The 27,723-nt window shown below is 40.2% G+C and overlaps 1 protein-coding gene across 1 annotated transcript; it reads right to left on the bottom strand.

The window, feature by feature from the left end:
• Nucleotides 1–180: 180 nt before the first annotated feature.
• Nucleotides 181–27,046, bottom strand: mapk14b (mitogen-activated protein kinase 14b). Its single transcript, XM_058631732.1, has 12 exons — nucleotides 26,510–27,046; nucleotides 14,984–15,113; nucleotides 9,585–9,643; nucleotides 7,824–7,935; nucleotides 7,130–7,159; nucleotides 6,965–7,012; nucleotides 6,734–6,848; nucleotides 6,208–6,279; nucleotides 3,613–3,692; nucleotides 2,831–2,909; nucleotides 2,266–2,439; nucleotides 181–2,098 (listed from the first exon to the last, which is right to left on the bottom strand). Exons 1-12 carry the CDS (start codon nucleotides 26,626–26,628, stop codon nucleotides 2,031–2,033), a joined length of 1,086 nt encoding a protein of 361 aa, XP_058487715.1. The 5' UTR covers nucleotides 26,629–27,046; the 3' UTR covers nucleotides 181–2,030.
• Nucleotides 27,047–27,723: the final 677 nt, after the last annotated feature.

Genomic DNA, 27,723 nt, shown 5'->3' with positions numbered 1-27,723 from the left:
CTTTACTAAATGTACATATTCTGTTCCCAATCCGCCGTTTGATCATATTTTTTCTGTTTTTCAATCCTCCAAAGATAATTATTTTTCAGTTCTGCCTCATAATTCATGGTTTCTTTATCTTTGCTGCCACCCAGTGGTGGAATCCTGACACCTCAAAGTCACCACATTGCACAACATGTGTTACAGGTTTGAAAAATAGTAGTCTTTATTTTTCTAATGGTGGTATTTACAGGTGGCGTTGCCTGCTGTCTTGGTATATGTGATAATAACAAACATTGTAGAAAAAAAAGAGAGAGATATGAACACATAATCTCAAAGCAAAGCAACTCTAATCACGAACCAAATAAACGGCTGATATTGGGATATGGACGAGGTAAATATCCTGTATAATCAATGCAGTTGCTGTGAAACAATAATGTACAAAAAGGTTTTCAGCGTCGCGCTTCAGCATCCAGTGAGTAAACGTGCACTCTTCTCCACAAACATGTGCCCAACCTAATGATTCAAATGAGTTGCAAATATGGTTTCTAGCATTGCTGATAAAAAAACAAACAAAAACAATCATTATTACACAACAGCATCAACTCTTGATTTAAAATAAAGAATAATAAAATAATACATTAGAAGGAACAACACAGTTACACCAAAAGCAAGTGAAATACAGAGAAAGACGCTGATGTTTGATTGACATCGGACACAAGTGTGTGTGATATTCGTACGTCACACTTGCATGTTGTTTGAATTTCGTAAATTGTTCAAATTTGGAGCAGTTCCTCAGTTTGGTGGCAGGATAAACGTGGTAGGCAGTACCTCAGGGAAATCCATAAGATTCACTGATTTTTCTGCAAAATTCAGAAAAGGAAAGAAACTGCCGGATGTTTTTCCAGAGAGATTTGAACCAAAGTCAAAAACAAGGAAACACCGGTGGCTCTGATGCAAACTGTAACTGCAGTCACCACGGCATTTTGGTTTGTGATACAGTAAGATATTCATAAATAACAACACAAAAGAAAAGAAAAGAAACTTAGAATCTGACAAATAATATTCTCTTACATCGATATATATATAAACAACATAACAAAAGATCATAAATACAGGCAAACGGGTGCCCCCAACATTCAAAAAACATCTATAGGACTGTGATTTTACCACATGATTAAATTACATTGTCAGTTGATGTGAAAAACATCAAATCTCAATAAACTAGTGAACCTAACCTGGCGTCATCATGCGCACGCTCTCCTGTAGCTGACAATTTGCTAAAAACAACAAAACACAAACGCTCCAAGAGTTAATAACACGGAGGAAAGTAGAGAAAAAAATATACGATTTGCCTCTTTCTCCAAACTTATTTTCGTTAAAAACTGGACACAATAAGTTTTCAAATCCAACAGAGAGACTTTTCTCCTTTTAGAATGGACATTTCGCTATTCTATACATGTGTAATAAATTACATACAGTCTCTTTTTATATACTTTATAAGGGCTGATCTCTAGTAATTCAATTCAATGTATTCAAATGTAACTAAAACACATAATAACTGTTTCACCTGAAGTACAAATACTGTTTTTCTGTCATATTTACACAGATAATTTAATATGTGGAAGAAACCTTAAATACATCAATTTCTCCTAGGTGGAACTATTTTATAAAATACATATCAGCAGTACTATTATCTTATTATGTGCTTTAAGGTGAGTGATGTCATTTCTAGTTTTGTGGATAAAAAAAATAGGGGACACAAAAATCAACAATAAAAGTCTGAATCGCTAAAAATGAGGAGGGAGAATTAATGTTTGGACGCAGTGAAACAGAAACGACACAGCGAGAAGGAGGAGGAAGAGGAGGAGGCTGTAGGACGAACAGGATGGAGACTTTTATCCCTGATACTGCAACCTCCCCCACACATGAATGATGGCAGGCACTTGAATGACATGTCTGTGCAATGATAGTGGTGGATAGTCACTTGAGACTTCAAATAAAGTCCCTTGGAAAACAAAAAAAAGAAAAGAAGAAAAGTTGCTTCTTCCTCAGGATTCCATCTCGTCGCCGTCTAATGATGGTGGAACAAAGCTGAGAACCTCCTCGTAGGTTAATTCTGGGGAGAAGAAAAAAAAAGCACACATTTAGTGAGGAACACACTGAACAGTGAGTCACTGGAAGAGTCATGAGCACGACGTCCGACACAAGAGTCAAGTCAAACAATGCCGCTTAAATAAAAGGTAAAGAAATAAATAAAAAAATAATTTAAATCCACCAACTCACTCTGCCACTCCTCAATTTCCAGCTCGCGGGTTTCAAAGCTCTGGTCGTAGGGCTCCGCCTCAGGCTCGTCTTCCGGATCGTGGTACTGGGAAAAGTACGTGTGAGCGAGAGCCTCGGACGCCGTGATCCGGTTGTCTGTGTCCAACACCAGCATTTTCTCCAGCAAGTCCACCGCTGTGTGAAAGAGGGGATGACAGAGAGAGACAATGAGACACAGAGCAGAGACACAAGTCTTCATTCCGTCCATGTAACCAAGATAAAACGCAGATTTTTAAATGACAACTCAGTTGCTGGATGTCGCTTTATATAAAATGAACAGAGACATCATTAATATTACCTGTAATACTTGCCAAAATGGCTGCTGTTTTCCACCACCACCGTCTAGTAATTGTTTTTTTTTTTTTTTATTAAACTGTTGAATTATGCTGCTCAGAGTCAAGCCTGGCCCAAAACATAACCTCCATGGTGGAGGTAATTATACCAAAGTCATTCTGATGCCACTAGAGGGAGCCAGTGAGCTGAGACAAATGAACGCCAGAGTCTTTTGGTTGAGAAGGGAACTTACCAAGAGGGTTGGCACCAATAAACACGTGAGCGAAGTTCCTCTTCGGCATCTGAGGGAGTGAGTTTATGTAGTTCCTTGCCTGCGAGAGATAATTAACAAGACTGAGATTTAAAACGCTTTTTCTCCCCCACACTCAACATTGATTTATTCAATTTTCCCAAAGCAAAGAGCAATTTTCCTGTTCACCCTTCCATCACTTTAACACCCATTTCACACGTTTTAACAAACACTCTGCTCTAGTTTTTCAGGATGGAGACGTGACACTAGTGCTGCAGAAGACACTAGCTGCACTGGCCAATCTTGCTGTGACGAGCACGGTGAGTCAGAGAGGAAACGGGGAATATAAGTGGTATGAGAGCAGAGGGGTCTTATGAAGAAAGGGCTGGTCGAATTGATATTTCAATACATACCATAGGGTACCTCTGGCCTCTGCTGGCCTTTTGTGGTGCAAAATAATGATTTGATGTTTGAGAATTCTTTGATCTTTGTCATTCTGAATGTTGTACTGTATGTATGTTGTGATTGTATTCTAATAAACAGATTGAGATATAATTAAATACAGTCGTTGTGGCATTGCTATAAATGCGACTGATTAAATGATCATTACTTGACTCCTTTCTGGTTTCTTTTTCTAACCTTTTCTGACATTTTCTGTCATGGAAATAACTGACCGACTAACTGAATATGAAACAATTCAGTTAGTACAACAAAGACTAATCTACTGGCAGCTTTTACACAGTGCTGTATATATTCTGATGGTATTAAACAGGAACGCGTCTCACCTCGTGGCTGGGCATCCTGCTGATGAGTGAGGCTGGTGGTGTCCCCGTCAGACGCATGATCTGCTGAAGCTGGTTTATATCTGGTGGATTCAGAGTCAAGGAGCGTGACAACACTGAGGATCAGCAGGTCAGAGAGGACGGGATATAAGTGTAGACCCTGTTCAGACGTGGTGTTTACATCTATCCTGGGTCGGTATGTTTACAAGTGAATTATTGGGTTAGTCGACCTAAAAGCAGACATTTAAACCCGTTATGACCATCATGATTTTATGGCTGCAGAAAAAAATGTTCAATGAGTGAATGCTTTGGCTCCTTTTTCCAATATAACGTTCACTTTCATATCTGGCAGTTATTCAATCTACCAGTTTCTCTGCTTTCTGGTAGTTTTTGAATTTTCTAGATATCACAAACGGTCTAGGAGTTACGGTAACGCAAAGTACACATGTCAAATCCTGTCGGCAATGACAGGATGGTAACAGAAGGGTTAAACAATTTCAGAAAAGTCTGACTAATATATCCAGGTGATCCAGGTGGAGTTACTGCTGCATGTATACGTTGGTTAAACTAAAACTAGCCTGGATGATGTTGTACAGTTCCTGTCCCTGGGCTCTGAGCAACATATGAAAGAAGAAGTGAGGAAAATGTGGTGAAATCCAAGCCAGCTCATTCTGAAGTGACGAGGAGACTAAATTCATGCTCTGCCAACCTAAATAATCAAATATTTTAAGTTCATTGACGGTAGAAAGACTTGGAATGGTGCTACGACGTGCTTACAGCAATCTGAAATGAGAGCATAGCGCCACCTAGCATAGCACAGGCAGACAGACTTCATTCAATGAATCCATTCATTCTTCAATCATTCTCGCTAATGTTTTCCTGTTTTATTTGCATCTTTTGTTTTATTTCTAAGTTAAAAAAGAGTTTTTACTTTTTGACTTTAGACTTTTCTTTTTGATGATGAAGCACTTTGAGGTACAATCCTTGTGTGAAAGGTACTATACAAATTAAGTTTATCATTATCATTATTTTGATAGTTTTGAGCGAGAGTCAGTGAGTGTTTGCCACAAACAACTGTTTAGGGTAAATTTCAGACAGGAAACTGGAGAAACAGCTTGTGGTGACACACACACACACACACACATATGTGTTTGTGTGTGTGTGTCCTGATTACACTGTGCTTCCTGCATATTATCATATTATAAAACATGTGAATTCTCTGCAGGAAGGTGAACTGCATCGTGGAGAAACAGTGGGCAACGCTGAATCACTGTCCACAGGGGGACACTATAACACTCACACACACATTCAACACTAAACGCCTCTGAGTCAGCTTGAAGATAGTGTGAGTGTGTGTGTGTGTGTGTGTGTGTGTGTGTGTGTGTGTGTGTGTGTGTGTGTGTGTGTGTGTAAAGCCACGTTCACACTAAAATTAGCAGGTATTAAGACACACTATTAAAAAACACACTATTCCCAGTGCCAGTGGTTGTTGTGCCCTGTAGTGTTTTTTAACCTGTGCGTCACTCAGAGGAAGAAAACCACAACACAATATTTTTTAAATCTGTTGCTTTGGACCCTGATTCAAACTCAGTGACGAGTGAATAATCTCAAGGCGCCAGTACTAAAAAGTATGCAAAAAGTATTTTCTTTTTTGCCACAACCGCTCATTTCCAGCGGCCAATGAACAGAAAATGAATCTGTGTCTTTGTGTTCAGCCAGAATGTGTGTGTGAGTTTCTCCAGGAGTCATCCAGGTCACGGTAGTCTTTGAGTGCTAAAAACAAAGGCAACTGGATCTCTGTTTTATGCACTTAAAGACTGTGCCAGTTACGTCACAAATGATGCAGGGCTTTGAATCACGGCCAAAAATGAAGCACAAGAAGAAGAAATGAGTGTGTGTTCATCAATGCCGTAAAAACACCATACAAACCCTCATGCACTGCAGAGTCATTTGCCACTGATCAGAGGTATGTTTCAACTTGTCTTTAAGGGCGGCAACTAATGATTGTTTGATTGATCATAACTGGTGTCAACTGTTTTCTCGATTAATTGATCCGTTGTGTGGTCCATAAAATATGATCTACATCTATATTTTTGTTTTGCAAATGCAAAAAGAAGCCGTATTAAATGATAACTTTCTGTGCAAGAAAATTTATTCTTCTGACAACGATAAAAAAAACAAAAAACCTTGAAGATTTGACCTATAAGCTGCATGATAACGATATTGTTTTTCATAAGATATGAGAGCTTTTTATATCTTACATTGGACTTGATATTGTAACTATATCTACTAGAGGATTTACATAAATTGGAACGGGTCATATATCCACAGTATATACTTCTTCTTCTCTACTTCAGTGCCGGAATATAACTCTTGAGTTAGTGAGTGTGAGTGAGTGAGTGTAACAAAGCAACAATATGTGCAACACCGTGTCAACAATCCACACACAACACCTGTTAATCTAATGACCAAAACAAAGCAGAATGCCATACACGGACATACGTCTACTACATCTTCAGGATCTTCACAACACCTACAGGTTGAGCACAAAAAAACCAAAACAAAAACTGCATGGCAGTGACAGTGACGGAAGGATACGGTCTGTACCAGGAAAGAGTGTCCGTCCAGTGAGGAGTTCCGCCATGATGCAGCCCACTGACCAGATATCCACTGTTTACATACAAACAAAAACAAACAAATTTTTTTTAGAAACACCTAAAGAAAACATCCTAAAGAGAAAACTGGAGAAAACCCCTTTTGAAATAGTCAATTGTCACAGAATCTCTGCATTTGCTTAACACGATTAGTTTTAAATGAATTATACGGTTCCAGACTTTGTTAACAGACTACCTGTTTTTGGGTTTTTTGCAAGGAAGCAAATGTCTGGTTTAAACGCTTCAGCTGCTGCTGCTGCGCTCGACAGGAAATTGAAAAGCTGCCCCAGTTCCTCTAAAATCACTCTCATTATTTCTTGTGTAATAAATGTTTAAGAATTGACGCAAAAGAAGGGAGAAGAAAAAGGTTAAATATAACTGCTGAAATGGTTTCTTTTTTGACGAGCTCTTTCGTCATATCACACCTCCCTGTACACATGTCAAAACCGTGTGTGTGTGTGTGTGTGTACCTGTCATGTTGTAGTGCATCCAGTTGAGCATGATCTCCGGGGCCCGGTACCACCGCGTCGCTACGTAGCCCGTCATTTCGTCATCTGTGTGCCGGGCCAGACCAAAGTCCAGGATCTGACAGAGGGGGGAAAACAAAACACGGAGCCAAGCGAATAAATAAACACCCTCCACTCAACGATGAGCTGAGCCGCATGAAGAAAAAGGTGCTCGTAAAGTCGTGCGCTCCTCACCTTGAGCTCACAGTCTTCATTCACAGCCAGATTACTCGGCTTCAGGTCCTGCGGAGAAGAACGGTCAGACAGTGAGGGAAGTCCTGGTTAGTACAGAAAGTAATGTGGCCAAATTCTATAATTAATCTTTAAAACTCGAGCACATGCAACAGGATTGTTACTCACTCTGTGGATGATACCTGCTGAATGGATGTACTGGAAGAGAGGAAAGAGGAAAACAACAACTTACAACTAAATTACAATTCTCAATTTTAACATTATCTTTATGAAAATTAGGGCGGCAACTATCGCTTACTTTTCTTATGATCAATTAATCTGTCAATTATTCTCACATTTTGGTTTGTCCACAAACCAAAATGATTCAGTTTTAATAAATTTCTTTGTTATATGGAGCAAAACAACCAGAAAATATTCACATTTGCGAAGCTGAAAACTCCAAAAAATCGATTATCAAAATAGTAATCGATTAATAATTATTTCAGCCCCAATGAAAATAACTGCTGACAGAATTTGAAAGCATGTAACCAGGTTACACACTCTGGAAAATCCAATACAATCCAAAAAATCCCATAATATATCACCTGCTTCACTGTATATACAGAATATTTGTGACACAGTTGGAGAATTATGTCTTTGAAATGACAAGAAGCTGCTTTACACTACAGTTTTGCCATTCACATCTATTCACTCACACTTTATTCATACATGGAGTATCAAGCAGCCAGGAATCGAACCCACAACTCACTCTACCACTAAAATGTCTCTATCAGAATGACAGATAGATATCTGTAACGTGTAGTCTGAGCACGGATTAGAAAGTGTGTAACACAGATTAAGGTGGCGAGTGAATTTAACTGACCTTTAAGCCTCTGAGAATCTGGTAGATGAGGAACTGGACGTGGTCGTCGGTCAGCTTCTGACACTTGACGATGTTGTTGAGGTCGGCCCCCATGAGGTGAGTCACCAAATACCTGCACATGACACACACACACACACACACACACAGCCAGTCAGACTCGGTCTCCAGATAATGTCGTATATTTCACTGTCACTCTTATAATAAGTTGAATCTGAATAAGTTGAACTTGTGCCTGTACTTAAACGCCCAGTGTGGCAGAAACAGTGACATCTAATGATGGGACTGCAGATTGCAACACACAGTTGTTTCTGTATCGCGGAACTTCCTTTTAAAGGTGACATAGAATGCTTGTATTGCACATATATGTCAGTTATGGAGGGCTACTTACATATGTTAACTTGTTTCCATGGTTAAAAACCTCCTAGTCGCTGCAAACGAGCCGATCAAAATAGCCGCGCTGTTTCAGAACAAAATCACACCCCCAGAACGTGGACTGTGTTGTGATTGGCCAGCCAACGAGAGCTTTCCCACTGTCCTGTGATTGGCCAGGTACCTGGAAGTGACGTAATCAGCATGTCAGCTCTGAGATACGCAGCTCCCCCTCTGGCACGGTGGATGCTCTGCATCTCAGCAGCAACAACGAGAGTAGTTCTTTTTCTTCTGCGGTTGAATGTAAGCAACCGGATGTGCCCGGACTACTGCCCGCACCAGGAGGCGCTACGGTGGTGAGAGGAGTGGTGAGGTATACTGATGACATCATCAGCAAACGGGAAGTGCCTTTCTGCTTCGCAGAGCCCAGGAAAACAATACAACACTATTTTCTCAGCAGTGGCTGAACTGTTTGTTCTGAAACTTTAGGGTTTCATAAACGAGATAATGACGCAGATACACACACAAACGCAGCGTTAATTGGAGCTTCCGGTCTATGTCGCCTTTAAGATCACTTGAATTAGTTATTTAGAATTTTTTTTTATTTATTTTTTTTTTTTAAAGGGGTTTATGTATCAAGATATGACAAGTTTATAGTTTGGCAGTGTCCTCAGACATCTCTGTCATTAGCTAATCAATCAGCACAAGTGTTTGACTGGTCGACATAACCAGTGAAAACATTTAAAGTGACACCGGATTGCTAGATTAGATTGTGTTTGTTTCCCCAAACCCCGTTCTTTTTAATAAATGAAATACAGATTGTGACGCAATTTTTTTTCCCCCTTCACATGTTTCTTCACATCGTACTTGGTATTTTCACAACGTGTCCGATGTGCAAAGATCTTTATCTTGAAGTGGCTATACACTTATACAAAACATACTTAAATAGTATAGTAGTAAATTTAATTTCTGCCAATAAGCCGTCTGTGGATCTATTAAAAGGTTATCCAACGTGCAACACACCGAGAAACCCACAACATACAGAGTATTGAGACTGACTCTGTACACGTGCACGCACGTACACTCCGTCCCCGGAGACAGCCAGATGGTTGTTACCATGGAGACTAGCTGTGATGTGCACAGCGCACATGTTCACTCCACGTTCACCTTGGTACCACAACAACAACAACCTGCCACATTCTGGACTCGTCTGACTCGAAAGAAGAGCGTCGGGACGACAAAGCGTTTGTCACTGTAATTTCACTCCTTTGTGAATGTGATATGAAGGCTTTCATGGTGTCAGTGTGGGAGAGGCCGACACACAAGAGAGGCAGAGAAATACATTTAAAAAGGAGTGAGTGACAAAGAGTCTAAAGAGAGGAAAAAACTCACACATCATTGAACTCCTCTAAGCTTGTCGCTGGAGTGAAGACGTCTAATAGTCCAATCACCTGCAGGCAGAGAAGAGAGAAAACAGTAAGAAACATAATACATGGAAATATGCGACAGGTTCTAAACAAACAAAAATACTGATGTGTTTTGAGTAACCAATGCAGCCTCTTATTTTTTTTTTTACAAAATGACACTGACTATGACTATTTTGCATTTTTCCTTTTCTTTCCTCAGTAAGGCTGCAGCTATTAGTTTCATAATCGATTCATTTGTCAACAATTTTCTCGATTATTCTGGTAGTAACTGTTGATCTGTGTTTCCAAACCTCAAAATGTTAATGTTCTCTAATGTCTTGTGTGGTCCACAAGGCTAAATTTTGCACTTTCAATTATTTCTTTGCCATATGGAGCAAAGAAACCAGACAGAGAAATCAGAGAGCTTGTTTGAATTATTAAAAAAATACACTAAAACTGATTCATCTATTGCCAAAATAGTTGATGATTAATTCAGTGATTGAGCCCTAAACCTAAACTAAGGCAGCATGGCTCTCTCCTTACAGATGTTAACGCTTTTCTTTCGCAGATATCCAATCCAGTGATTTTGACTGATATTGAATATCAACTTTAAGAACGTTGCTAACTTGAAACATTTGCACCAATGACGTTAAAAAGGTCCAGTCTGTGTAAGAAGTAATGACTAATGGTGAGACTGCAGATTGCAACAAACAGGATTCCCTAGTGCATCGGGGAACTACGGTGGCCTTTGTGTACCAAAAAAGGCAGTTTAAACACGCGTTCGCAACTTTATTCACTCTGTCATTTCCTCATTCTTCATGAGTTCGTAATGCCGACAGAGCCATTCTTCAAAAAGGTAGGGACGCGCGATATTGTCTCTTCTGTCGTAAAAATTTACATCATATTTTTTAAACTCATGTCGCCGCAGATGTGGATATACATTTTTCCCATTGAGTAAAATAAATAAAATTAGAAGTCAAGGGTCAAAGAGGAAGTATAGTTTGATTGAACATACTTTTACGTTTAATGTAAAACACAGCTTGCTTCCTTTGCGATACCACAATCACCACAGTTATGAGTTGACGCCTGTGACACTTTCACCATGTTTACATTTCTTTAAAAGAACTTGATGTTATTCTGTTTCCTCCATATCGCAAGCAACGGGCATTTGTGTCAAGGTCTCAGAAAAGGCACTTAATGACGCGCACTGTATTATTATTATTATCATTATTACCCCTGCACCATGTTTAAGTTACCGAGTGGCTCAATCACACAGATTGTCGGTGTCTGATTAAAAAAATAATCAACCACAGCAGATATGATTTCAGACGAAGCAACAGACACGTGATAAAGTCTGAACATGACAGGCCCCACAAAGTGACTTACTTCAAATAAGGCTGCAACTTACGGTTATTTTCATAACTGATTCATCTGGAGTAATTGTTTGGTCAGTAAAAATGTAAAAATGTTGACAAATATTGATCAGTGTTAACCAGATGTTCTCAAATGTCTTGTTTTAATGATTTATTTGTTCTATGGAGCAAAGAAACCCCACAAAAAACTCCCCCAGCAGAGGAAGCTCTCGTGCCACTGGTGCTACAAGTGCCACATTTTGAGAAGCATGTGTTTAAAAGTTATCATATTTAAGTTTTTCATGTGTTCAGATTCAGCCTAAACTCTAAAACTACAGTGAGAAGTGTCACTTTTATGTAATCGTGCTGGTAGAACGACATTATTTCATCGTCAACGATGTCTTTTCTCACCCTTTTTTGGGGCTTTTTTTTGAATTATGCATGTCGTGTGTGAAAAATAGGCAAAACGGCAAAACTCACTCAAAAGTAGAGTCTGAACTCTAATCTATTTACGTGAGCGAAGACATTAAAAACATAATGAGACGCTGCAGTGACAGGCCCTAGGCTACTATGTTCAGTGTTGTCACACAATGCACATTTTTTTATTTCTAATTCTCACACAGCTCTAGTTTCTGATATAATTTTAAGTCCTAAATAATAATATATAATAATATATCAGAAATGTTTTGCAGCTGCAACGAGCAGAGATTATATTCACTGCTATGACTCAACTGTTAGGTAGGTGCCACAGGAAATCCAAATATAATGTGGTAATGAATAGGATGTGACAGGTTTGCAGTGTTCCAGTTTGAACAAACCAAACAAACAAGAACAAAAACAGGTGATAAAGAAGAGTCTGCAGTTCTGGTTCTGAATCCCACATTCCTGCACAAACGTAGGGATGCAAACACATCAGCACTGAGACCTGAGCACCAGCCCTGCCCCCCACCCTCTGGAGAGCGAGACAGATAGAGAGACCTGAGGTGCTTTCACTACTGTAAAACACAGGAGCAGCCGGCCCACACAAGGCACAAACCCACAGCTGATTGGTGGAGTGCAGCCACAACAAAGCAGCCGATTGGTCCAATCGGGCTTTCCAAAAACCCGAACCTGGGGAGTCTCCTGGCAACAGTGTGAGCAGACTCTCTCTCTCTCTCTCTGTCTATGTAAAGCTTAGGTAGAGACTAAGACACTGTGATGATTTAAGAATTAAAAAAAAACTGCCTTATGCAATTTATCATGCAATAAGGAAACAGATATTGACATTTGAGGCCACAAATGGAAAAAAAATGTTAAAAAAATCAAGCTGAATGAACCAAAACAACACATACAGTTATAGTGTACCTGTGTATAAATTAGCCTGCCACTTTATTAGGTACACCTGTGCATCTGCTCGTTATCTCATCAGCCAATCACGTGGCAGCATTTTGGAGCATTTAGGTATGAAGACGTGATGAAGACGAGCTGGTGAACTTCAAACAGAGTTAAGTGACTTGAGTTGAGTATTTAAGAACCTGCTGATCTTCAGGGATTTCCATGCACTAAAAATGCAACTAAAATAAATGTTTTTAAGGATCAAGAAGGATGTGTTGTGAAGTAAAATGTGAAAAATAAAATAGCGTCTTGATTTTTCAGTCGCTAGAAGCTGCAGCTCAAGTGTTCCTTACGTTTTGGGTTGTGTGACCCATTTGAAGATGTTAAGAGCAACTTTTTTGCATTAAAATGTCAAGTTGTGTAGTTACATGAGCCAAAGGCTCCACTGTGAAGTCATCAAACTAGGTCTTAGGTTACTTCGCCCCACTGAGTGGGAGTGAAGTATTGTTTTTGGTGGCCGACAGAGGCTTGTTAGAATTTAGAATAACTTTTTAGAATTTTGACCCTGAGGGGATTTGAACATGCAGCCTTCTTATCTGGTGTCAGATGCTCTACCGTTGCACCACAGTCTGTTACACGAGGCTTGTTGTGAATGGGGTGACATCTGCCATCTATGATTGCCTTGACTGAGAGACGCCCAGTGGCAGAAGTTGCATACTGTGTGTTTACATTCAATGTCAAGTCCACGTTTTTCTGACTTTAAATATACATACATAAATAAATGTTTGAAACAAGTTATCCTTGCATTAGAAGTATAATATTGTTGATATATTGATATTTTAATGGCAGCTAATGTGGTCAGGCTCCATTTTGTTTCAACTAGATATTTTAAGTAATGTACTCATTCTAAAAACACGATTCTCAATCAATCAAATATTTGTTTGGTAGATAAAATGTCAAACAATTTTGAAATATGTTAATCGGTGTTGACCAAACTTGGAAAAGTTTTGAAAAAAAAAAGATGTCTAATTTTGTATACATTTTTGTACACTTTGTTATATGGAGCAAAGAAACTAGAAAATATTCATATTTAAGGAACTGAAAAATCAGAAATCTTGTTTCAATGACTCTAAACCCCCAAAACACTCAAACCAATTAATCGATTATCAAAATAGCTGACCATTCATTTAGTGTGGGCCCCGACCCAGTCTTTGAGAATGTCACTGCATGATTTCCACAGTGTTCATATTGATGTCTTTAAGGTAAGTCGAGGCGATGTTATTACAGTCTTTATGTGAGATTAAATTATCTTTCTAGAGATGGACTTTCACTTCACTGGAAAATCAGATGTTGATCTATAATTGCTGCTGCTGGGATTTCCCCCGTGTGTGTGTGTGTGTGTGTGTGTGAATTCTTCAAGCTGCAGTTTCTTATTTCTTCTGTGCCATTTGACGCTGCTTCTTCACTGTTTCATGATACTAGAGAAAAGAGCGGTCCACGGCGTGACTCATCAGTGAGCTCGCTCTATATGAACCAGAACGTTTACCTATACTATTACAGTAGCTTACAGCAAACTACCGAGTCAACCTAACAATGCAAATCTCCACTTTCTGTGTCTCTACAAAGACTCTTCTAGTCTTACTCACTCAGTAATGCACACCATACAACAGCTGTCTCCCACACAGCAACACAGAGAGCCTGTACTTCACCTGTACTTCAGACTGAGAACGGACGTTACATAACGCACAATAAAACCTCTTTATTTCATCAAAATGAAGCAACACTGTAGAGCAGTGTTTCCAAAACTTTTTGAAGATGGGAAAATATCATGACCCAAATGAGCCAATTTGTGCTTAATGTAGCGAATCATTTACAGCCATATCTTTAACCCTTTTAAATCAGTAAACAAATCATTTCCATTCATGAGATTTATGAGTTTGAGTAGTTTAAAATGTAATTTCTTGCATGTTCTGCATGCATTTGTTTTGGGACACAAAAAAAATCTCCCGCGACCCACTGAATTGTTGAATTATTGATAAACATTAAAAGGCATTTAAATGAAGTATTAACGATGAAAAAACTCAAAATTTTGACCGATTTCTTACATCTTCTATAAATGCATATCATTTCCAAATACCACTTGTCATTAACTAGTAAAAATCTGTATCGATAACGGCCCTTAAAAACCCCCCAATATAGGTCGACCCCTAGTGAAACAAGGCCTCTCATCACAGCTTATGTGGCTTTAAATGTATTCAAAACTAATTTAATTACCTTCTCCACCTTCTTTCTAATGGTTGGTTTGACTTTACGTTTTTTTTTTTTTCCAGGAACTCAAAACCAACTAAACTTACAAAATACAAGTTCTAGTTTCAGTTTCCAGTTCATTGTAGTTCCCCATCAGCAGTTATGTGACATGGGTGATCACACACACATACACACACATTCACATTCACATTCCTGAGAGCAGAGTGAAATAAGCACATGCTGCAAGGCAACAGGGACACGGGCAGAATGATATAAGTGACTGGGAGTCAGTGTTCTCTGTGCAAACCTCATGTGCGAGTTCACGTGTGAGTTAAAATACAGTACAGCGTGTTTGCACAGGGCAGCAGCCTCGCTCGTGGGCTGGAGGCCAACAGCCAGCAGGTGGAGGTACAGGTGTGTGCGTGCGTGCGTGCGTGTGTATGTGTGTGTTTGAACACTGCAGGGGACTCACATTCTCGTGCTTCATGTGTTTGAGCAGCCGCAGCTCTCTGTAGGTTCTCTTCGCGTGGATGATGGACTGAAAGGGTCGAGACAACTTCTTCACCGCCACCTTCAGGCATGACTTCACGTCATATGCTGAACTGGAAAACAAAACAGAAAACAAAGAATTGTCACATCATTGCTCTTGATTTAAAAGGTACAGTGTGTAACATTTAGTAAAACTCCTTGGTGGTGTTGCATGTTGCAGGAGAATATGCTTCACCTCAGACTTCCCTTCCAAGTGTATTGTAGAAAGGATGTTTACTTTGTTCACTGTGGGCTATTGTAAAAAAAACTTGGTGGTTGAAAATGGCGGCCTTAAACAAACACTATACATTTTATTAGTGGTGGGGAAAAAACACCAGTTCTGAGATGCATCTCGAGTCAAGTGTCCAAATTAAGATTCTTAAATGTTAAATAGTGTAAAATAAGAGCTCTGTCACACGGACACTTCATGAGGAGCACATAACAAAGAAGCATGGAGCCGCTATTTCACTGACACTCAACACAGAAGCACTCACTCACTGAACATTTTACTGCCATAAAATCAAAATAAATCCAGGCGGCCTGATTATCTTGATGGTCATAAGAAGGTTAAGAAGTCATTTTCTTTTTCTCAAGCTTAAGAAAATAAAATAAACATTAATTGTTCCTTTCATAACTCATTTTAGTCTCCTGCACCGATTGTCCTCTGCATATCTGTCATTTGATTGTTGATTTTATTTCATTTTTGTTTGTCTTTCCCTGTAGCCTTGATCTGTATTCGTGTTTTAGGATCTCTATTTGGTCGCATTCTTCCGTTTAACAGCTTTTACTTTATTTGTACCTTTAATCTTCACAAAGTCACAAAACACAAAAAAAAAATGTAACCAAAACTTTACACAGTGGAGCTTTAAAATTACAGTTGACATTTCAATCAGGGGACTGATAGCCAAGAAAATGTTTGATACCATTTTCATTGGTATCAATTGACAGATTTAAACACTAACATCAACGACAAGACAATATCTTAGTTGTCTGACGGAGTGCAGAGGAGTGACATTTGTCTTCAAAGTGAAGCACTCAGACAATGAATCACACAAAGTGTGGTGATACTCAACTAGAATTTAAGTACAATGGGAGAATTTGTACATGCTGGTAAGTAAACCAGTTTAATGGCTTTGGTTTTTAAAACGTAAAACCAAACCAAATAACTCGAGAAAAATATTGTTTATATATCTAAAGAAAAATCCAGATTTTCAGTTCTTCTTCTGGTGACCCGTCATCATATTTTCATTGCCGATCAGATTTGATAAGACATCTGGGATTTTCAAAGAAACACAACGCACTGTTATCCTGTTAAATAAGAGCAGTACATATACTGTTGCAATAGAGTTCCTCATCTGATGCCAATTCTCTTTCGAATCAGAGTATCAATTTTTGACAACCCTCGATTTAACTGATAAAAAGGTACTTTAGCGGAAACGGGTCGTAAATCCCAAGCAAATAATTACATTACACCAAGCTCTTGGTTTCACTTTGCTGCACTTAGAGCTGTGCGTTAAAGCATTATGAGGAACATGACTGAATGTGTTGTCAAATATCCAATGTGTTGTTCACAACAGCAGACTAAGACTAACAATAAAGTTGGTCATTGAACATTTGCTTAAACAAAGCAGCGTTTATACAGCACTGGGCCTTTTCTTTTTTCTTTTTCTTTTACATGTTAATGTTGTTTACATGTTCCAGACCGTTGGATCTCTCAATGTAACCCAACCTCGACTGTCAACTGGTTCAGCACATGATGTCCAGGTCCACAGGACATCGAGGGACGGAAAATCAGTTATTACAGCTCCATTCAAAGTTCTCTGTTCAGACCCCAATGACAACTGCATGTCTGTCTGTTTGGAGTCATACTTTCCATGTCCACATGTGCATGGACGTCCACTAAGGCTGTAACTTTTTTCCAAAAATCAAGTTTTAATCAATTTAGAACGACCGGTAATTAGGGGAGAGTGATACAGGCAAAGTATTAGCTAATATCCTTTAAAAAAGAAAAATAGATTTTAATGGTTTATGTCATGAAACAACTCTTATTTTTCTTTCAACCTTAGCATTCAAGTAAAAAGTCAAAGACTTTCACCGTGATTCGTTTGAGGGTTTTTTTCATTAGTAAGACAAGTTTTCTGATTTTTCAGCAAGACTGCATGTAGTGTAGAATAATTAATAGCATCCGATGATAAATTGGCACTTTGGTTACCTGATTCAATCACTTAAAGCTGCACACCCAGTCTCACAGGCACGACTCCTTTAATACAACACAAACACCACTGTTTGCCTCATTATCGGTGTATTAGAGTATTCATAACATTCAGTAGAACAGGATGGAATAAGTAAAGGAAGGAGATCATCTTTATTGTTATTGTACACAGACGCAGCACCTTCTTGCTGTGAGGCAACGTGCAAACCACGACCAACCTCTGTGCCACCGTGTCACAAACAAACCCTGACAACTGGAGGAAGCTCTGATAGATTTGAACTGAAATATAATAAAGCCACATCAGTTTGTCACAGACGGTCAAGGCAAATGCCACAAACTTCATTAATCTGATATTATTTGCCAGAAACAAAACCTGATCGGGATCAAGTGTGGCTTGATTGTTTCCTCTGGCTTCCCGCATTACTGGATTCACTTCATTATGATGGTGTAACAGAAAGCGTCACTCCCTTTAAAAAGTGAGAGAGAGTGTTTTGGAAGAAGAAAAAACAAGAACAGGCGGGGCAAAAAAAAAAACAGAAAGAGCAACATGAGCGTGAAACGAGCTCCTGCTGTACTCGCTGCACAATAAGCCTCATATGAACAGTGTCACAAAAGACAGCAGGGGGAGAGAGAGAGAGGGGGGGAGAGAGGGAGAGAGAGAGAGAGAGAGAGAGAGAGAGAGAGAGTGTGTGAGAGAGAGGGCCTTGCCTCACTGAGATTGCTGCATTTCCTGTACTGTGAGAGAACACAAGCCACTTACAATAAACCACATTCCTTCCAGGTCAATCACTGAAGTTGCAAAATGTTGATTGTGCACAGTTTAGCACAGATATATCGTTTCCCCTCACTGTGTGTGGGGGGTGTACACTTAAAATAAAGGGGTTTTCTTTCTCTTTTCCCAAAACTGCATCTTGCAACACACACTGAAACTGCAATCGCCAGGACGACTGAAGATCCCTAAACCCTGACAACAATGATTTGAGCTCAAGGCCATGTCAATATTGCTTGTTTCAGGAGGAGAGGACAGTCATTTCCTCGAAATCCATCTCACAAACTGACACGCGTTTACCTTTTCTATGCATAATTTCCCCAGTTGTCGCCTGGAGAGTGAAGCCTTGTCCATGACCACGCTGTGGTCCCGAGAGGCATGCGTCTACAATCAAGATAAGCAGCGATCACTTCTATAGTACGTTGGCGATAATCTCCCACGCCCAATGTTCTCTTGTGTTCCCGACTTGCAGAGCAACTTTTCCACGTGTCGTTCGTGAGGGAAAGCCCTACCTTAGAGAACACAGAGTTCACCAAAGGCTGACAAACAAAACAAAGACACATGCACGCCGTCTTTTTAAACGGCTGCTAAGCTGCAGGACAAACAGAGCGGCGCTAAGCATACACCACCCAACAAAAAAAAAAGTCTGTAATAAATGGAAGTGCAAGAACAAATAGCCATAAAGATGCGGGCAGTAAAAAACAGGGCCGGGGAAGCCGTGATCATCTGGCATGTGGGACAAACAGAGCGAGCGTGCATGCAAATGTATACAGTATGTGACTTGTTGAGACATGTGTGCAGACGGTGTCCTACTTGCAATTAATTAACTTATGTTCACAAATTAAACAAACCAGATTCAGCAGAGTGAAAGACGCAAGAGTAAAACCTATGATGAGTTGCAGGCCGAGCCACAGAAACAGTGATGTGCTTTGTGTTGTCCTCCTGACTGGCACTGTATAATCTTGGCAAACACAAAGTACAGCCCTTGCGGTTTCACTTTAAGAAAGTGTGATTTGCAAAGAAATGAGTCAATAAGCTATTTTGATGTGTCACCTGGAAACCCATCAGAAACTCTGGAGAGCAATTTTCCTCCATACAATTATCTTCACGTTTATTTGCTTTCATAAAACCAGCATTACACGGCATTTTTAAACTGATTATTTATAAAATGAAACAGATCACTTCCATGATTTCCCTGTTACTATTACTCCCATTACTAGGGATGGGAATCACAGGATACGTCACGATGCAATCATCATACACGGTGCACCTACAACGATTCTGTGAAAATCAATATCGTGCAAGACAATCATCTTCATCGATATCTGTCCAACTGAAGAAAACAAAGCGTCCGTGAAAAGTCAAAAGTGCAGGATTTTGCTTTTTATTCCCTACATAGAGAACAAAGTGCATAAAGTCTATGTATGCATCTCTGCTGCTGCTTGTATAAATGACACTGTAGTTCTAATAACATGTCATAACTGATTCAGAAGTGTCTTGTCTAAACTTATAACTTGATCCAGTTGTATTTCTGCTCCAGGCCTCGCTCTTCTGTCTTGTCTTGAAGATTATAGTAAATACAGGTATCCATTATATCCACATCTCAGAACAAAAAGGCAATTAAAACAACTGATATCTGTAAACTGATTTGTGTGCTTCACATTTCTGGGGGCTGCGTGTTCCTGAGAACAGAAAAGGCCTCAATCTCAGTGTTCATCAGGTAAATGAGGTTTAATAATCTCTCAACACTGTGCAAATGGCAGCAGCCTGTTCTTATAAAATGATCGCTCGAACAATCATTGTGACCTTAGTGCTAGCAAGATAACCCGAGCGGAGGCAATAATAACGTCAGCACCTTCGCACAGCACTTGTCATAAATGTATTACAGGGCATATAAAAACATACACATTTCCCCAATCTGCTCTCCGCTAACAGAGCAACTAATTAAAGCAAACTCCATCTTCCAGTTTAACGAGTTCCAAGAACCATGCGGTCCTAGCAGTTCTGCAACACAATTTGATAATGCCAGGGTATAATTGTGATTGAACGACGACACTTAGGCTAGTTTAATTATACATTTGTAAAAAAAAACAAACGAAAATTCTGCTTTTGTTTTGTCTTAACAGGCTGTAGAGTGTAGATTGATGGCTGCAAACTGCAACATTACACTGTGAAGGTGTTTCTGAAAACACAACATGGGCTCGTTTCCACAGGGCAGTTCCAAGGAACCTTCAAGTCCCAGGAATCTTTTCCTGGGAACCGTTTCCTACACAGGAAAAGACCAAGCAAGGTTATTCATGTGAATGAGTTACAGCCAAAACAGTATTCTTTCATTCACTGGACTTTATGGCTGCAACTCGTGAATATTTCTTATCTTTCCCGATTAATCGCTCAGTCGGTCGGTCAATAAAATGTGAGAAAATGTTGATGTCTTTGTTAAATGGAGCAAAGAAACCAGAAAATGTTCACATTTAATACGCTGAAAAGAGACGACTAAAAAAACAACAACACTCAAATCGATAGCCTAAAAGCAGTTCACAGTTATAATTATTTATAGAATTATAATTATATGACAATTAGTTCATTAATATACAATTAGTAATCGGTTAATAACCAAGGAAGCTCTAGTAACAAAGTGAAGAAGAAGACAGGAACTGTTGGATTGTGGAGATGGATCATTAACTGAAAGGTTTTTGGAGTCAAAAAAAAATTTTACCTGGCACATTTAGTTCCGCGTTCCTGCATTGGAAAAGTACCAGGAATGTCCCTAGTTCCCTGCACTAGTTCCCGCAGTGGAAACACAGCTTATGAAAATATAATATGTATTTGCATGTACAAAAGAGTATGAGCTTGAAAGGGAAAAAGGTCAGTATGGAGGATATGAATAACTCCAGTTACTATCTGTAGCTTATAATATGACAAAAAACAGGTTGACAGGACAAATGTTTATCTTGGATAAACATGTCACTTGCTCATTACCAAAACATGTGCACACTGTGTGCGCACGCCTTTCTGTAATTCGAGGGTTTTTTTCTACCGATAAAAGATCAAGATTTGTTTGTTCTGTGAGAGAACACAAGCCACTTACAATACACCACATTCCTTCCAGGTCAATCACTGAAGTTGCAAAATGTTGATTGTGCACAGTTGATTGTGCACAGTTTAGCACAGATATATCGTGTCCCACTGTGACGTCTGTGGACGTCACAGTGGGGGGGCGTGGTTCCATCCTCGATCCCACCTTTGCTTTCGGAGGTCGTGATCGTGACGTCGTTTCGATCAATATTCGATGTACAATCGAGATTGTGACACCACTACAAAAACGTCGGTCTCTTTGACATCTCCTCGAGGGACGACCACGACAAAGGTGCTGTACAATAATGCTGGCGAGAAATAGCGGGGAGTAACGACGGGTCGGGGGTCATACTTCCTAATCCCCCGAATAAGACACGACAAGATTGATAATCTGACATGGTGACCATCGAGTAGTCTGATCTAGAGCTGAAATAATCACTCGATTCATCGGTTTCTTCGTTTCTTGGCTCCATATAACAAAGAAATCATTAAAACTGAATCATTTTGGTTTGTGGACCAAACGAGATATTTGAGAACATCATCATTTCCAGGTTTGACAAACACTGACAAACATTTTCTAACGCTTTCTGACATCCTATGGACCAAACGATTACTCGATTCATCGAGGAAATAATCGACAGATGAATCGATTACGAAAATAACCGTTAGTTGCAGCTCTAGTCTGATCCACTGTGACGTCAGTTAAGGCTCAAAAGCCTGATCCCTAACTTAATACCAAAATGAATGCTTTCACTCCTCTGACGTCACAAATGCATTCAGTCATGTTCGGCACATGACTGAACTGCTGGAGGTGAAGTCATGAAAAGAAATTGCTGCTTTCGAGCTTCACTCTCTGGTTTGTTTGCCGAGCTCACAGGTCAGTGCACATTTCTCTGGGGTTAACAACGGGCGCGTCAGCCAGAGCTTAACCACAACCACACCACACCTCCTAACCAGATTAGCCTCATTTTACAAGGCCCAAACATCTCAAGCTGCATGTAAAACATAAACATATATACGCAACACTACAAAGCAGGCGACTTCATAGCCGAGACTAACTGGTGAGGGAATGCATGCGCAGCTGCCGTGACTGTGCACAGGGAACAGTTTGTGCTCTGAACTTGCTCAACTTAACTGTTGCCCAAACAAAAAAATAACAGTGTCATGATGTACTTTTCATATTTAATGAAGCTCGGAGTTACGGTTGTCACTAACAGTTTTTAATGAATCCAGTGTGTCGTTGGAAACACTCCAAACTTGCTTCATGGACTTCTGGCTTGCCTAAAATGGTTATTTAATGGCTTAATAATGACTTGTGATAGATTATATTGGCCTGTGTTGATTTCACCAAGAACTACAGTACTGTGCAAAAGTCCTGAGGCATCATTCAATTTCAATGTTTTGGCAATGCGAATTTATTGTTTCACTTTATTGCAACATATCCAGGAAATTTGGGAAACATGTCTGCAGCTTTTAAAAAGTGTCTCTTACATCTGGAGTGAAACCCTGATTCAGTGTACTGATAAAAACCTGTCTTTGCTCTATTGCTGCAACAATGAATCGATCAAATAAATTCATCCTCGCCATCAAACCTTTTGATAATCCATTAATAAGGGTTTTTTCGCACCAAACAAGCACTCGATGAAAGCCTTAGTTTGCTCTACTATTTCAAATAAAACAAGATGTTTTTGCTGTCATTTCTCGTGCACTTCCTGTGCTGAAAAAAATAATAATAATAATAAAAAAAAAGATAATGTTAAAATATATTAAAAATGTTATTAGTGTCATTTGGTGCAAATACCTGCTGTGAACATAAGGCCAACTTTTAGTCACATCATTCTAATCCAAATGCCAACACCACAAAGCTGCTGCTGCCCTGAGACTTTTGCACAGTGCTTTACCTCACTGACCTGCTCCGATACAACGCCCCCTCATGAATCCTCCGTTCATCTGACGCCAACCTGCTCTCGATTGCACACAAGCACACACACAGGACCTGGGGCGACAGAGCTTCCTCTATATCTGCCCTCTCCCTCTGGAACGTTCTCCTCAAACACATCTGTGACTGCACTGACCTCCTCACATTCAAAACTCACCTCCTCTTCAGAACCACTGTCCATTTATGAAAACTGCTGGACATTTCATCTGTGTGCGTGCGAGATTATGTGTATTTTCTTGCATGTCCAAAGTCCACAGCTTTGGTTTTATAGGGCGAGGAGTTGTGTTTAGAAACCAGAGTCCCAGAAAGGCAGAGTTTACTAATTTTTTCACTCCTGCATGGCTTAGATTTGGTTACATTGCCATTTAAATATCCTTATTATATAACAGTGCATTTGTATGCAACTTTTACTGTAAAAAAAAACAGGTTTGAGTGATTTTTTTAATAATTAAATACAATCTTTCTGATTTTCAGCTCCTTAAATGTGAATACTTTCTCCACATAACAAAGAAATAATTAAAACAGAATCACTTTGTTTGCAGATAAAACAAGACATTTCATAATATAATCGTTTCAAGGTTTGAGAAACACCGATCAACACTTTCTGACATTTTATGGACCGAAAAAAACAATCCATTAACAGAGAAAATAATCGATTATGAACTTAATAATTTTAAGTTGCTGCCCTCATACACATGCAATACAAATACTGTGTGTGTTGCATGCGTTTCATGCGTGTTTTGGCTTAGTTATAGAACACAAGGCTCTCGTCCACACAGTAAACCGCCATCAACAACATTCCCTGTACATTCCTTCCTTCCACACACTGACCCTGGATGTTCTCCAAGTGTGCCATTTAAAAAAAATACACCAAATGTCAGAACTAAGGAGAAAGCAGTTGTTGTGGCTTTTTTTTTTTTTTTTTCAAAAACAAAGAGTGCATGCTCTTCATACCTGGCCAGACTTCAAGTCGAGAGCCCGACGAGCATCATGGCAGCAACAACAAAGGTCTCTGGCTGTCTGGGGACTGAGAGCAGGTGACCGGCTGAATAACAACACAGACATGCTGGAGTAGTAGGTGCTGCGTGGTTATTTAGGGCCTGGCCATATTTTCCAGCGGTTGTGTCCTTACAGAGTCGCTACACATTTCGTGCCGGGTTCGGTCCACGCGTGCACGTTCAATCTCACATTCCGTTCCAGTAGCAGCAAATTCTCACCAGGAATTTGCCACTATTTGTCTGCCCTTGTACTCGTTGAGTGGTGTGGGTACCAGCGGAGCCCCACACATAACCTCAAGCAAGTATCCATGGTTACGGTCCTCTTTGATGTCTCTTTTTTTCATCAAAACAAGAGCCATTGGCGCTTTTCCACTTTTTCTAGTTCTAGTTCATGCATGTTCTAGTTTCGTGTACAGTTTACACAGACCAACGCAGACATGGGCCAACAGCAAAATTTACAACATGCAATCCCGAGCCTGACATCTGCCCACATGGGAACGAGCATGACCTAACCCTGAGTCAAAGGGTTCTGCTACAGAGGGTTATTTCTGCAGACTCACAGACATGAAGCATATCATTCTGTCCATATACTTAACAGATTCTGTATGTTCTGCAGGGATTTGTTGACACTTTGCTCTTCTGACTTTGCAGTCAGACAATTTATTAGAAGCAATAAAAATGTTTAATTTGAATGTCGGGACTTTGACCGTGTCATGGTTGTTGCTGCCAGAGGAGCTGGTCTGAGTATTTCAGAAACCACTGATCTTCTGGGATTTTTATGCACAACCATATCTAGCATTCATACAGAACGGTCCAAAAAAAGGGAGAAAATATCCAGTGAACAGAAGTTTCTCTGGCAAAAAATGTCTGGTTGACGCCAGAGGTCAGAGGAGAATGACCAGACTGGTACAAATTATAGAAAGGCAACTAAAATAACCACTCAGTCCAACCTAGATATGTAGAAGAACCTCAGAAGAAGACTGGTGGATACCGGTGCATCCGTACTTCAATTCTATTCTTGTTAAGATACTTAAATTCATTTGGGCAGCCTAACCAAAGCTTCATCCCCAACACTAACCATCACCAGTTGACAGATTATCGCTCACCCAGTCCATTTTACTTAGTTAGAATACAACTAAGAGGCCAACTAATTGGCCTTAAAAGGCCAACACAAACAATAAAATGTTCTTTTGCATTTACCAAAATGTGACTGCAGCTCCTACCTTATAATCTAAAGGTTTTGTCTTCCTCAAAATCACTTGAGTTCATCATGAGGGTAATAGTTGGCAAATTATACCTCACCCTTAAGTTGTGTTGGCTCATGTAAAAAAAGGTTTGCACGCAGCATCCGTATGTGCATGCTCAACATCTTCTCTGTCGTTCGGGGAGTTTTTGTGTGCAAAAACAAGGCACTGTTTACGGAAAGCATTTTAAAAATTACAAAGATGTGAATAAGGCCTTAACCAGTTCCTCAGTAATAAGGTTCTGCCACATTGGGACCAGGTTTTGATCTCCATGAGGGCTACAGGCGCACACAAAGTCAGTGTATATGCCAGAGAAGTTCCTAAAGAGGTATAAAAAAAGGGGTAGAATGAGGGTCAGATTTGAACTGATGTGGTGATGGTGTCGTTCATGACTTTGCAGTGACTAAAAAGGCGTCACGGGCTCAGGCCACTATACTAAACCTCGGGACTGTGAGTCATGGGCACCACAACCGGAGAAAGGGTGACATCATAGTGGAGTCATCATCATCACTGGATGGATGAGCTCCCTCCCTCCCATAGAAAAGCTTCTACTATGCACGAGAGAAAGAGAGGGGCCTACTTTCTGGAAAGCCACGTGACCTTCTGGTTCTCTGCAAGGCTGCACCCAGCTACAACATGCATAATGCATACTATACTCGGGTTAGTGAAACAGAGGGAAACAATAATGCTCTTCCAGGGGAAGGCGATTGTTCCAGTTCCAGATTCACAGATGCTGATGTTGCAAGCGTGGACATGCCACACTCACCACCAACCACTTCACTCTCCACTGATAAAAGAACAAGAGGTTCCTCTGCACATTCAACGCTGCGGATGTGCACACAGTTACAGACTCTGTGCCGAAGCTGCCACTGTGTTTGTGGCTGCATGTATTAACAGGACAGGACAGGACGCATGAAAAAAAGAATAAGAAAAGACACAAAAATGTGCACAAAACAACAACAACAAATCCTCAGCCGAAGCCCGCCGAAAGAATGCGAGCCAAGCCGAATGCCTGTTCGCCGTGAAGTTACTTAAGTGCGAGTGCGAAAATGTAAACAAAAAGATATAAGTGATATTTTCTCCACGTACTTCAGTGGACGATAAGCAGCAGCAGGAGCAGCCCGCGGGGAGGCAGCTGTGACGGGCCTCCGTGGGTGGTGGGAACCACTGTGTGTGTATATGTGTGTGTTTACGAGAGTGTGTGAGTGTGTTCTCTCTGCAACAACTGCTTACCACACGGATCCGTACGCGCCGGAGCCCACAGGAGAAAGGTTCTGATATCGCTCCGGAACCTCCCACACGGTTTTGTTGAGCTCCTGTCGGTAGAAAGCGGGTCTCTCCATCTGCGACATTCCTGCGGATTCACCAGCTCCGCGGTGACAAAACAAAACAGCGGAAACTTCTCTCCTCCTCCTTCTTCACCTCCTCTTCTTCTCCGGCACGACGTGGACCTGGTGCTGCTGGTGGAGGTGGTTCCTCACTGCTGCAACTCTTTCTCGGACACTGTCCCGATTCACACTCGTGTAAAAGCGCCTCGTCGTGCAAAGTCTGTGCAGTTGTGCAGAGAAAAGTTGAAACTATCTCCACCTCTACGTGCACGTCTCGACACAACTTCCTCCACGAGAACTCTCTGCTCAGGAAGCTCAGGGTGGACTAGCATCGACTGGACGTTTCGCCCTGGTCTGTTCTCTCTGTTCTCTCTGTTCTCGCTCTTTCTCTCTCTCTGTTCTCTCTTTCTCTCTCTCTCCGCCAGGGCGCACGTACAGAAACGTGAGAGTTCACGCTGTGATGCGCGCTCCCCAAACCTAAAACCGATCATATCGCGATAGCTGACTCGCTGATGTCAAACAGGGGTTTTCCTTGCTCCACACACACACACACAATACAAAACATTGGGAAAACTGCAAGAAGGTTATTCAAAACTTCGAGGGTGAAAAACACGATTTGATTATTGGTAATCATGTATGAAAAATATAATTAAACACTGCAAAAACTCCCTTCACAACCCTCATGCAAATTCGTTTTTTCTTTTACAAAAAAACATTTAGTAAGTTCTGCACATTAATGCTCAACCAACCTTCTTATTGCTAAATTGACTGACATTGATGTTTCCTACTATTTCCCGAATGTTTTTGATGGTTAAATAACCCAACCCTTTTTTTATTTGCCAGCAAACTATGTTCATAATAGTTATCTTAAATATGTTTTATTTTCATAATACATATTGATCTGTATTTTCTAGATTAGCTGAGTAGTTGTTTGGTCCATAAAATGTTAGAAAATGTTGATAAATGTTCCCCCAATTCTCAAATGTCTTTTGTCCACAAACCAAAACAATTGAGTTTTAATGAGTTCTTTATGTGGAGCGAAGAAGCCAAGGAAATATTCACATTTGAGAAGCTAGAAAATCTGATGTTTTAATTATCGAAAAAAAAACCCACTCAAAA

This window comes from Solea solea, chromosome 6, assembly GCF_958295425.1.
Source record: "Solea solea chromosome 6, fSolSol10.1, whole genome shotgun sequence".
Lineage (NCBI taxonomy): Eukaryota > Metazoa > Chordata > Actinopteri > Pleuronectiformes > Soleidae > Solea > Solea solea.
Note: the sequence above shows the minus strand (reverse complement) of the source record. Positions and strands in the feature narration are given on the sequence as shown.

Coding starts and splice junctions, on each gene's coding strand:
- mapk14b (XM_058631732.1), bottom strand. CDS start 26,628: ATGTCGCAGATGGAGAGACCCGCTTTCTACCGACAGGAGCTCAACAAA. Junction 9,644..14,983: donor AACACATGAAGCACGAGAAT/GTGAGTCCCCTG, acceptor CTCTGCCTGCAG/GTGATTGGACTATTAGACGT. Junction 2,099..2,265: donor GGAAATTGAGGAGTGGCAGA/GTGAGTTGGTGG, acceptor TCTTCTCCCCAG/AATTAACCTACGAGGAGGTT.